Source organism: Pelophylax lessonae (assembly GCF_965119305.1).
Source record: "Pelophylax lessonae genome assembly, chromosome: 13".
Classification (NCBI taxonomy): Eukaryota; Metazoa; Chordata; class Amphibia; order Anura; family Ranidae; genus Pelophylax; species Pelophylax lessonae.
In genome coordinates, this window is record NC_138780.1 from 28,890,211 (window position 1) to 28,903,697 (window position 13,487).

The 13,487-nt window shown below is 42.2% G+C and overlaps 1 protein-coding gene across 1 annotated transcript in view; it reads right to left on the reverse strand.

The window, feature by feature from the left end:
* LOC309569128 (cubilin-like) overlaps positions 1-8,839 on the reverse strand; it is a gene marked incomplete at both ends in the record, with an annotated part of 322,027 nt that extends 313,188 nt beyond the window's left edge. Inside the window, 3 exons of the mRNA XM_082274890.1 lie at positions 1,527-1,592; positions 4,516-4,543; positions 8,759-8,839. Of these exons, the coding sequence (XP_082131016.1) occupies positions 1,527-1,592; positions 4,516-4,543; positions 8,759-8,839 (175 nt within the window). The remainder of the gene's footprint in view (positions 1-1,526; positions 1,593-4,515; positions 4,544-8,758) is intronic.
* Positions 8,840-13,487: the final 4,648 nt, after the last annotated feature.

The following is a 13,487-nucleotide window of genomic DNA, read 5'->3' on the forward strand; positions in this document are numbered from 1 at the left end:
GCCACTTTAAGCTTAGTTTTCTAAAAACTGTCCTGAATGGAAAAATGGAAACAGGTCCTGGGGGGAGATATGTAAGTGGTGGAATTACATAAACTATCCACTAGGACATCAGAGACATTAATAAATACTTTGATAATCAAAGCAAATTCTAAGGTGTTGTTAAGATGCTACACGGTCCCATCCCGATTAGCCATCTTCATACCCAACACTTTACCCAATTGCTTCCATGGATGTGGACAGAAAGGCAAAGCTTACTACATATGGTGGACTTGCCCAAAGGTTCAGAGATTCTGGATTAGAATATATAAATTCATGTACTCTGTCACCAAAATAATCCTTAGCAAGTTCCCTTCTAATGCACCGATAAACAAATTATTCAGGGAGATACCCAGATGCTCCAAGAGGTTGGTCTTTATTTTGTTAACAACTAGAATTACCACAGCAGATAATGGAAGACACTCTCTATCCTGTTTGGATTTGTAAAAGCCAAATTCTCTTGGATTATGATTATTGAAATCTTAAGTATCAAGTGACAGGATGGAAGCTTTCAGGGGAGTCTGGGACACATGGTTACAATATCTTTAAGGGGCACAGAAGGGTAAGTACAGAGCCGATCCTGGGCGGGTGTGCGGGGTGCACCGTGCCCATGCGCCGCGTGAGGGGGCGCACGCCGCACATAACCCTAAATCGCGGGAGTCTCTCCAGCCGCTACATCCTTTGTAGTTCCGGGCGGCACACAGACGGAGTGATATTAAATGCACTCCACCTGTGAGAGGAGGAGCCGTACAAAGGTGGTCAACCCCTTCCCTATCCCCCAACTTGGTCACCCCTAGATCCCATACCCATCCTCTTATTTGATCCTACCTACATCTATATACTGAATGAGTTCAATGCTTCCCAATTTCCATGTTTTAATTTTTTTCTCATTATTTGTCTTCCTTTTTGATTTTCTCTAACCATAAGTGCTGTGGCCTTGTGTAATTCTGGGCATGCTCCATAAAATGACCCCTAATGCTCAATTATGTTCAGCTGACCTAACTGCATAATATAAATGTGAAGACATGAAATATGCTAAACTTGGTAATGTTAATCCTCAGTTAAAATGTTTGGAAAAGATAAAGTTTGTATAGCTACAACTACAGTTAGGATATAGTAATGAATACAGAGCTACGTTAAATAGTGTTGTTGTATCTGCCTGGAGTTTAGCTTTTATTGTAGCTTCAGAACTAGAAATTGCAAAAGGAAGAATATACAGTTTCAATAGAGATCTAACAGGTGTCATTGCAAAAATAACAGTAGACAGGAAAAACTCATCAGTCTCTTCAGAAACAGGACACTGATTTACAAAATTTCTCAGTATTTTACGATCTTCCCTGTAGAACAACCAAACAATGACTAAGGGCTCTGCCATTCTCTGTACATGCTATTGGCTGGTCCATCAGTGCATGATGTTAAGCGTTTCACAATTTATGACTTTATTTAATATTATTACTTTACCCTTACAGGGTGGATTTTTGAATAATTACCTTTATTTGCTTGAATGATCTTGGTGAAGATCCCTTGAGGGACTTCATAGTCCTCACTCATTGTGGCTAAATGGACACATACAAAATACTCATTAGACATCATAACTAGAGGCAAGTTACCAAAAAAACAAATAATGAAAGTGACTTTTTATATAAATTTTGAATCCATTCTAAAATTGTAATTGTATGACAACTAAAAGCTTGAAGTAGAACTTTAGGCAAATCTTTTCTTTTTAATTTTGGATGGAGTAAGGGGGGGATATAACCCCTGTGAGATTTTTTTTTCGCCATGTGCGTCCCATTGCAAAGATTTTCCTTCACTTCCTGTCCCATAGCCAAACAGGAAGTGAAAGGAAATTCCTGCAAAATGAGAGAATTCCTTGGGGACCCCCAACTCACCAGAAATGTGTCCCCGTTGGAAGATTTCTCCTCAATTATTTTTCTGAGGACAACCCAAAGTTTGGAATTTTCTTCTATTTTCACTTTCAATGATAATGGTAAACAGGACAAACAGAGAGGGTGAATCTCCCTAACGGAGATACAGATAGCAATAAAACTGACAGGGGTTCTAATCCCTCTCCACTCTATACAAAACAAAAAAAAGAAAAAGTTTTGCTATTAGTTATACTTTAAGTCTACAAAGCTGTCAGCAGATTAGTGAAGGTGAGAATGTAAGCTTCGCCCTGATCTGTGACACTTCTGGTTGGGTGCCCTGTATGAACTTGTAGTCGGTTCCTGAATCTTCTTGAGTGTCATTGGCACCCTCACCCTCATCTGATCACAGGTTCCTGAAATCTCTTCCATTAAGTGAAAATGTCCAAATTGGGCCCTATTAGCCATTTTCCCTCCCCGGTGTCATGTGACTCGTTAGTGTTACAAGGTCTCAGATGTAAATGGGGAGCAGGTGTGTTAAATTCGGTGTTATCATTCTCACTTTTTCATACTGGTCACTGTAAGTTCAACATGGCACCTCATGGCAAAGAACTCTGAGGATCTGAAAAAAAGAATTGTTGCTCTACATAAAGATGGCCTAGGCTATAAGAAGATTGCCAAGACCCTGAAACTGAGCTGCAGCACGGTGTCCAATACCATACAGCGGTTTAACAGGACAGGTTCCACTCAGAACAGGCCTCACCATGGTCGACTAAAGAAGTTGAGTGCATGTGCTCAGCTTCATATCCAGAGGTTGTCTTTGGGAAATAGACGTATGAGTGCTGCCAGCATTGCTGCAGAGGTTAAAGGGTGGGGGGGGTCAGCCTGTCAGTGCTCCAAACATATGCATCAAATTGGTCTGCATGGTTATCATCCCAGAAGATAGCCTCTTCTAAAGATGATGCACAAGAAAGCCCGCAAACAGTTTGCTGAAGACAAGCAGACTAAGGACATGGATTACTGGAACCATGTCCTGTGGTCTGATGAGACCAAGATAAACTTCAGATGGTGTCAAGCGTGTGTGGCGGCAACCAGGTGAGGAGTACAAAGACAAGTGTGTCTTTCCTACAGTCAAGCATAGTGGTGGGAGTGTCATGGTCTGGGGCTGCATGGTGCTGTCGGCACTGGGGACCTACTGTTCATTGAGGGAACCATGAATGTCAACATGTACTGTGACATACTGAAGCAGAGCATGATCCCCTCCCTTTGGAGACTGGGCCGCAGGGCAGTATTCCAACATGATAATGACCCCATACACACCTCCAAGACGACCACTGCCTTGCTAAAGAAGCTGAGGCTAAATGTGATTGTTGACTGGCCAAGCATGTCTCCAGACCTAAACCCTATTGAGCATCTGTGGGGCATCCCCAAATGGAAGGTGGAGAAGCGCAAGGTCTCTAACATCCACCAACTCTGTGATGTCATCATGGAGGAGTGGAAGAGGATTCCAGTGGCAACCTGTAAAGCTCTGGTGAACTCCATACCCAAGAGGGTTAAGGCAGTGCTGGAAAGTAATGGTGAGCACACAAACTATTGACACTTTGGGCCCAATTTGGACATTGTCACTTAGGGGTGCACTTTTGTTGCCAGCGGTTTAGACATTTATGGCTGTGTGTTGAGTTATTGTCACTTTTGTGAGATACTGTATATATATATTTATATTTTTTTATTCATTTATTTATTTTTCTGCTTTACTTCTCTTATATTTTTCTTTTTCCACTTACTAGATCCCCTGAAGGCAGTGGTGACATATCCCTGCTCCCCCCTCCCCAACCTTCAGGGGAATCTCTTATCTAGACCATGAGATCTTGCCGTATTGTCATACTGTGCATACGCAAGATTAAGCACATGATCTTATGTGTCTCGTTTAGCACAACTGATGTACAAAATGACATTCATTTGCTGGGGAAAAAAGGCTTCTCCCTGAGATCTTGTGAAATTTCAGGTGCATTTTTCTTCTGCAGTGTTGTACGACGAATGTACAAGATGAGGAGCATGTAATGCGCTTCATGTAGTGTATGTGCAGTATCATGGATGGCGTGGGAACGGGGATCCAGGCAGGGCAAAAGAAAGTTAGTATGAAGAAAAAGTCAAGGATATAGGTAAGTATGATTGTTTACCCCCCCCCCCCCTCCCCATTGGTTATTTAGTTGTTGGCAGGTTTATAGAGTGTTTGGGGGGGGGGGGGTCCTCTTTCAGTCAGAACTTCTCAGATCTTTAAGTGTCACAATATAGTCTCAGTTTGTGTAGCTAGAATAGCTGCTAATATGCAGTGTAGCTGATTTCCTAAACCAAAAATACTAAATCCTTTATGTCTATGGCTGCACCAGATCAGCGGGACTCAGGTCTTTGTGGTTCATGCCACCATTATATCCCAACAACACATACTCTACATGGATTGCATGTAAATGCTTCTATCGGTTAAGGGGAGCAACAAACAAAATGACAGTTGGGGAGTGCAAAGTTGTCAGACTAAGGCCATGGGAGCAGTAAAAATAATTATTGTCCAATAAATTAAACAACTAATGAAATATAGATAAAGAAGTTGAGAACTTACCATCTTCGTTCATTCCAGGTATTAGGTTCTGAAAAAGAAATATTTTGTATCAATGTTTTATTGCAAAATAAATAAAATAATAGCAGATAACAAGTGAAGGTCTCCTCGGTCCTCTTCAATGGATGGACATCTTGGGTCCTATGGATGAAATTGCATCCTTATCTTTTTGTTAGCTGCACAGATAGTTCCCCTGTTAGATTTAAACCTTAATTTGAGGAAGTTTGCTAAAGCCCCCTTCATCTTTAACAATTGCCACAATTTTTTTTATCTTTTAGAAAATACTGTTTCGGTTTTCTGCATCTCAATGTTGATAACATTGTTTTCACCAGTGTAGCCTCTCTATAGCATTCACCAAAGGTCAGGGCAGCCATCAGAAAATTTGGGGCCCCTTACAATGCTTTAGGCCTGGGCCCCCCAGGCTTGACCACCATCATTCTCCAGGGCCTCACACCTCTGCCATCTCCTGACCCTGCTGGGTGGCTGGGCCCTTCAGGATGCCCGGGCCCCCTACATGTGTATGGGCTGTCCCCCCCTGATGGCAGCCCTGCCAAAGGTGCACGTAAAGATGACTACCCATGAGAGCAGGGACAAGGTGTTGACTTAACAAGAAGTGTTTGAAGAAAGAACTTCTTGACAGGTATTATTTTACTGAAAGCTGTCATTTATAATAGGATGGAAATTACTTTAGAACTCATAAATACAGTAATACTATAAATCATGGTAAAGCTTATATGTGATTTTAGTGAGTGAGCTTACATGTTCATTAACATGGGAAAAGTAGAAAAAAAACACTATTTACTCTAGATAAATAATTTTTTGAAAAAAAAAGACTAAATGTAGTTAAAATGCACCTAGTCCAAGTTCCTAAGTTTGTGTTTAAACTAGCTTCACAAAGCCCTCTCCATAGCAGCACTCACAGTTAAGCCTCATACACACGAGTCGAAATTCGGCCGGGAAATTTCGTCCGACGACCGATCTGCCGATTTTCAGCTTGTTAGTATGGTGCTTCCGACAACCGACTCCGACTTTTTGGCCGAAAAAATCCTGGTGTGCAGGCTATATAATTTTTGTCGACCATCAAAACACGTCCGATTTTCGTCTCATTAGTACAGATTGCGATGGGGAAAAATCTTATGAGCAAGACTAGGCATGCTCAGAGATGAAAGAACACAAAGAAAGCAAACCAACACATGACATCACTTCTGAATTAGAATTCTGTCGTGCGGGAAAATTCATGTGCAGTCTAGAGCACATTCCAACCAACAAACACCACTCTGGATAAAAGACGGACGACCGGTCGGCGGAAATTCGTTGCGTGTGTACGAGGCTTTAGGAAGCATTTTCATCCCACAGCAGTCAACCACATGGTCATACGTATCAGAATAAAAATCTGAACATTAAGGCCCTTCAATTCTCCAGAATTGAATATCAAAGTTAGCTATACTTGGCCAAACTGACATATTTGACTTCAAGCTTTGCTTTGGTCTGAATATAACCTTATATCTATAGGACTCTTTGTTAGTTTGCTTGTACTGTCTATTTTTTAAAATTATTTTTTTCTGTTTTTTTTTTTTCTTGCTTCTGTAATAGATACACCAAAGAAAAGTAGTGGAAATGTCTCAAACGTTAGGAGAAATCTCCTTTTGAAGAGCCTCTATCAGAGCAGGTGGCTTCATATAGTATGAAACTTTCACTCTTGTAGGCAGGTGCAAGTTCCCCCCCCATCCAGTAGGTGGCACTGTATCACTGTTCAGAAGGAATGGAATCTTAGAAGAAATTGTTCCCTCAGGGACTACCTAGTTGTCACAGAGGTTTCAGCTGTCTAATTGGACTCTGCAACTCTTGTAACCTTTGGCATTCATCTTGGTGCGGAACTCTATAAATCATGGCTCCCCCACCATTCAGGCTCAATTGGCGGGGTCGGGGATGGTAGGTGAGTGACAGGGACCCTGATTGTTAAGGAACATGAATAGTGCAGGGAGAAGTTGCTGTTCGAGTAGGGTCAGTTCAGGTACCCCGCCTGTGTAGAGTGGACATTCCCATATCCAGATCAGTGAAGTGGACACCCCTCATCAGTATAGACTGCTGTCTCAGTACTCTGCAAAGCACCACTCTTCCAGTGCAAGCTGTCCTCCAGTAAAGCAGCTTTAGGCCTGGTAATATTGTACAACCATTAACTGCAACTTGCAATACTGTGTTATACTGCTCTATTGCTTGAATATTAGTGCCTATAGCACCTGTCTCTAAATGTCATTAATTTCTAACCAAAATACAATATACAAGATCAAATACAACATCAAGGACTTTGTGTAATTTCTCATATTGGGTACCCCAGCCCCAGACCTTGTGTACACCCTCACTTTCAGTCTTATTGGCAATGACCATGTTGGAGGCCCCCTAGCATCTGGGTTGTTAAACCAGTTCCTGGACCCACAGAAGACCCCTCATGTATTATAACTTATCAGGGACAACAGGTTGAAGCCCCACACTAGACCCACCAGTTTCAAAAGACAGGCACATTGCAGTTTCCACTTCTTAGACTACAACCCTGGATAGGAGTATTCAGAACATGTCACTACAGAGTCTTGTAGATACCATGGTTACAGGTATGGTTATTTTAAGGTTGCCACTCATATTTAAGGCCAGTAAAACACAGGTGCCAAAATATCACAGCCGGTGCACTAGAAGAACCTTTCTGGTCACTGCCGCCATCTGACCCACTACAATCACCCGTCCCCACCCCTACTATCGGGGATTTTTTTCTCTGAAAATACAGTAGGTGCAGGAGCTTAACCATGATCCCCTAACCCTCCTCCTCCCCACAAACACCCTCCAAACTTCACTAAATAGTGGGCATGCTTAAATTTCACTAACAGTTAGAGAGTCTGGCATTAACTGCCAGGAATGCATTACGCACAGAGTGCAGATTTCAGGGGTGAGTTGCATATAGAGTGCAGAGTTTGGAGGTGTGCTGCATACAAAGTGCAGATTTTAGGGATGTGCTACATACAGATGCAGAGTTCAGGGTTGTAGTGCATACAGAGTGCAGAGTTCAGGGTTGTAGTGCATACAGAGTGCAGAGTTCAGGGATGTGCTTCTTGCAGACTGCAGAGTTTAGAGATGTGCTACATACAGATTGCAGAGTTTATGGATGTACTACATACAGAGTGCAGAGTTTAGAGATGTACTACATACAGAGTGCAGAGTTTAGGGACGTGCTGCATACAGAGTGCAGAGTTTAGGGACGTGCTGCATACAGAGTGCAGAGTTTAGGAATGTGCTGCATACAGAGTACAGATTTTAGGAATGTGCTGCATACAGAGTGCAGAGTTCAGGGGTGTGCTACACATAGAGTGCAGAGTTCAGCCTTCTTCCACAGCTGCCTACCTCTGCATCCCCATTCACATCTTACTTTCACCACTCTTCAGGTCTGACCTCTGCATGCAACCTCCCTTTCACTGCCCCCATCTTACACTAAACATTAAACAAGGCAATGGTTTATTTCTTCAACTGCCTTAATAAACACTTTTTTTGCAAACAAATTATAAGAACATGGTACAACATTCCATAGCACAATCTATATAAATTGTACAGTGGCATTCCAAATGATTAGTGATATAAAGCTCCAGAAACCAGTAAGCTTAACTTTAGAACCAGCAGTTTTTTTGCATTTTGCTCTCAGCAACAAGAATAAGGAGGGGGTATCATGTTATAATTTTTAATACTAAGCCATGGGCGCATCCTTAATTCCAGCTACAAGGGTTCCTCCAAGCTGCAAACAAACATCCAAAGACCACAGTTTTTAATGATCAAGTTGGTTGATAGCTTTAGTACCCACTTTACTTGCCAGCCACCACTTACACTGAACATTGGGAATCTTGGGTGTTTGTTTGGCACTCTCGTTGGACTGTATGTGAATGGATTCTAAACTCTAGGTTCTCTCCATTTGTAAGGGGTGTACCCATTTTGTGGAGTGCTGTCGAACTGGAGCCAGTCTGTCCAGTGACAATTTCAGTGACTCTTTGGAAATCTGTATCAAGCCCCAAGTTTTTCTTTGTGTTAGCCAAAAAACCCAACTGGGGTTCTAGCCCCTAAGTCCTCTATCCAAAACTAAAGGGGAAACAATTTAAGGCAAGTTACATTTCACTATTAGCTAATGTTAATACCTAGCTGGATGTCATGAGCCATGCTTTCATAGTTTTCACCTGCCCCCTTTTCTATTCATGTCAGCTCATCATCTCACCTGTATTTGTGCCGATAGAGGTAGACTGGTCACCAGCCCCGTAATACAGCCCAGAACCAGGAGGAAGACCTTTTCATTCATCTTGTTCAGAATTCTCCTTCACTATAATGTGAAATATCTTCTCTCTGAAGCTTGGTGTGACACTCATCCTCCAGATCCCCTTTTATACAGGTACCAGAGAAGATCTGACCAATCATAAGACAAGAAAGCAAATTTCAGGTATGACCTAGGTGGACGTGTGTGGAAAATAGAAATGTATAATTACGTCATGTGTGACGCTGTGGTTATTATTATTATTAAATAATTTCTTGGTGTCATGCTGTCCAACTTGTAATTGATTTTCATGGTTTTTTGTCAATTGTCTATAATGAGATTTTTTGGCAGGGTGTTACGCCTGTGCTAGGAGTATACAGTAGGTGAGGAAGTCTGAAGCTGGTGTTATAATACAAATTGTAATAGGCACACAGGCTGTGGCCCCTTATACACACATTCAAGTGTAGAGTGTGCAGTATAACAGTGTCTCCTATATTGCTTGTCAGCAGAGTAAAAATTAGTTCTCTAATTGGTGTCAGAGGGAATAAAAATAATGCATAGTTGCCTACTTTTGTAAAGAATTAGGAGTGACACCCTAATGGGATTAAAAAGAAAAACATGGTGTGCTAAGTGGACCCCTTGTCTTAAAGGAACTTAGAGGAATGCATCATCCATAGTGTTCTGCTCACCACATACTTGTAGATATGGTGACATGGTCAAAAAAGTGGCTGTTGCCTCACAATGTATGGCTTGTACAGTAGACAAATGCAGATAAAAATTTCCCAGTTCAATTTGCTAACCAGTTTGCTTACCAACCAAATTAACCTGTCTAACAGTTTGCGTCAAAACAGGAGTTTAGTTAGCACACATTTGCAAACGCATGTGTAAGCTGCAGGGCCACTCCACGGCACCCTGTATTACCTGCAGTCCTAACTTTTGTAAATTTATGAGAGTCTCCACAGTGGAAGCACATGCAATCTAATGGATAGAGAGGGGGCAGGTGAGCCTGGAGGTGGCCCAACCCTCCTAAATTTACAAGAGTTAAGACTGCAGGTAATTTAGGGTGCCGTGGAGTGGCCCTGCAGCTTACACATGCGTTTGCAAATGTGTGCTAACTAAGCCCCTGTTTTGACGCAAACTTAGATAGGTTAATTTGGTTGGTAAGCAAACTGGATAGCAAATTGACTGGAAAATGTTTATCTGTATTTGTCTCATGTGCGTTGCCCTTCCATGTGTTCTTTGCTATGAAGGCCAGTTATAGGTGGGGGGAGAGGCCATTTTTTTTGTTGTTCATGTATACTGGTTAGCGGACACACTAGATGCCTTTGCTGTTGTGCTATTGGCTGGGTGTCTATTGTGCCCCCAAGTACCTTTAGGAGGGTTGAGCCACCTCCAGGCGCCCCCTATCTATCCATTAACTTGCATGTGCTTCCACTGTGGAGACTCTCATAAATTTACAAGAGTAAGGACTGCAGGTAATTCAGGGTGCCGTGGAGTGGCCCTGCAGCTTACACATGCGTTTGCAAATGTGTGCTAACTAAGCCCCTGTTTTGACGCAAACTTAGATAGGTTAATTTGGTTGGTAAGCAAACTGGATAGCAAATTGACTGGAAAATTTTTATCTGTATTTGTCTCATGTGCGTTGCCCTTCCATGTGTTCTTTGCTATGAAGGCCAGTTATAGGTGGGGGCAGAGGCCATTTTTTTTGTTGTTCATGTATACTGGTTAGCCGGACACACTAGATGCCTTTGCTGTTGTGCTATTGGCTGGGTGTCTATTGTGCCCCCAAGTACCTTTAGGAGGGTTGAGCCACCTCCAGGCGCCCCCTATCTATCCATTAACTTGCATGTGCTTCCACTGTGGAGACTCTCATAAATTTACAAGAGTAAGGACTGCAGGTAATTCAGGGTGCCGTGGAGTGGCCCTGCAGCTTTCACATGCGTTTTTGCAAATGTGTGCTAACTAAACCCCTGTTTTGACGCAAACTGTTAGACAGGTTAATTTGGTTGGTAAGCAAACTGGTTAGCAAATTGACTGGGAAATTTTTATCTGTATTTGTCTCATGTGCGTTGCCCTTCCATGTGTTCTTTGCTATGAAGGCCAGTTATAGGTGGGGGCAGAGGCCATTTTTTTTGTTTTATGGCTTGTACAGTGCCATGTTTCTTGTTATAGTTTAGGTAAAATAGCGCCTGGAGGTACACATACAGGATTGTGGGAGTAAAATAAGCCCCATTGTTGCTGTCAGTGGCAGTGATAGTTACCCTCAGCACTGGTGCCAGAAATAACCCCCAGCATGAGTTAGAACCAGCAATGACAAGCCACAGCAGGTGTCAGAGCGGGGAATAACCTCCTGCAAGTGCCAGGGAAAGCAATAACCCCCAGCACAATATATCCCCATATCTGGAATTTCTGTTAGCCAGATGGCTTAGAGACCTGTGTGTAAGCATATATTTTCAGCACAGAGTGGTGCCTAGGAATGAGTTTGTGTGCAGGAGTTCTCCTGTATGTGCATGTACTTCACAGTTTGTGCTCAGATATGTGTACATGCCCAGAGTCAGTATTGGTGCCAGATGGTGTATTTAAGAGATGTTCTTAAATATAGTATTAGTATCACCTGACTGGTCTTCAGATTGTTCTTTGTGTCCTGACCTGTGGCCTGCATAGGCTTCCTTACCTGGTCCTCTCCTAAACTAATGTTGGCTCTGTACGGCTGCTTACTAGTTCCTGATTTGGATTGTGATTCCGCATTGTGCGGCCCACTCAGTGCTGACCTTGGCTTGTTCTGTGACTCCAATATTGCCTCTGATTATCACCTAGTGCAGTGATGGCGAACCTTGGCACCCCAGTTGTTTTGGAACTACATTTCCCATGATGCTCAATTAGACTGTAGAATGCATGAGCATCATGGGGCATGTAGTTCCAAAACATCTGGGGTGCCAAGGTTCGCCATCACTGACCTAGTGTCTGCTCTGGAATACTCCAAGAATCAGCTACATTCTTCTATGTTTACTTCTGTCGCCTGCCTTCTGGGATCACTGGTGGACTCTGCCATTCTGAACCTAATCAGAATTCACCTTCTACTTCTATAATATATATGTGATTCTGCACTTATGTCTTCTGGGGGAGCTCTGTGGGTGCCGATCATTGGGCAGAGACTCAGAACGGAGCTCTACCTATGTAAACAAGGTTGGTCTCCGTTCTGACAGGGGGAAGAGATGGCGTTTGTGTCCCTGCAAAGCAAGGAAAAAACAAACTTTTCCCCTAGTAAAAGAAGCACACACAGTACACAAAAACATTGACTAGGCACAGAAGTAACCCTTTCATCACCCCTGATGTTTAACCCCTTCCCAGCCAGTGTCATTAGTACAGTGACAGCGCATATTTTTAGCACTGATCACTGTATTAGTGTCACTGGTTCCCCAAAGCGTCAAAAGTGTCAGCTAGGGTCTGATTGTCCGCTGCAATATCACAATATTGCCACCAATACTTGCATAAAAAATATAAATAAATAAAAATTCCATAAATATATACCATAGTTTGTAGGCGCTATAACGATCACGTAAACCAATCAATATACGCTTACTGGGAATTTTTTTTGCCAAAAACATGTAGCATAATACCTATTGGCCTAAATTTATGAAGAAGTTTGATTTTTTTTACAAAATTTATTGGATATGTTTTATCCAATACATTTTTTATCCAATACTTTTTATGTGTTTACTGACAGTCAGTAACACGCCTTGGCTCTGAGGAAGAGGGTTCTCCCTCGAAACGCGTCAGCCCAGCCAGACATTTGCGAACACCAACACGTCATCCAATACAGGGGCTGCTTGGCCATTTTGGAGATGACCGGTTCCATTGTGTTCTATGTGCGCAATCATCATTTGTTTGTGAGTACAATGTATGTTGTCTTCGGATTTTAATAAACCTTTTTTGTGGGACACAGGTATCCAACACTTCCAGAAGTGTCCAAAGCTGAAGAATTTGTCAGAAGCTATGGCAATTAAGTAATTAAAGTAATCCTGTGGAGAGAGCTGACATAATTCTGGAAATCTGCAAGATGTAAACAGCATTGCACAAAAATCCAGGACTTGAAGGACCTTACACACCATGGAACTCTTCTAATTCAATGGATTTTGGATAACCATTTGACACGTTTCGGGAGTCAAGCCCCCATTCTTGTCACACTGCAGTCCCTGAGTATTGTTCTGTTCTTTGGCTCAGTAGATCGATACAGCACAGTGTTGTGCAAAATATCAGTGTATCAAAAAATAGACAGCACCATAGCTATCTTAGTGGGTAATGAGAAAAGCTGTAATCACTAAAACCGTAAAGGTGTACAATGGTAAAGTGCAACATATAGGTGCAACACAATCAATTAATGACAAAATATAAATAGATAATAAAAATCCAAATGATGTTAAATCATCATAGTGATAGCAAAAAATGTCTTCTATAAAAGTCCCATTCATAGAATTCCACCGTAGTGCAAATATAGTGACAATAAATGATTGTATCCAACATGTTTGGTGCCCACCACCTTCAGGCACAATTCCTACTTACCTCCAATATTTGACCCCAGCACAGAGTCAAATCCGCCTTAGTGTCCTCCACTTAGGATATTGGATGATACTGGAGCATTCCCTCTGGTAGCACCCCTGAATCTCAGTCCTCCATGAAACAGAAATGGAGAAAC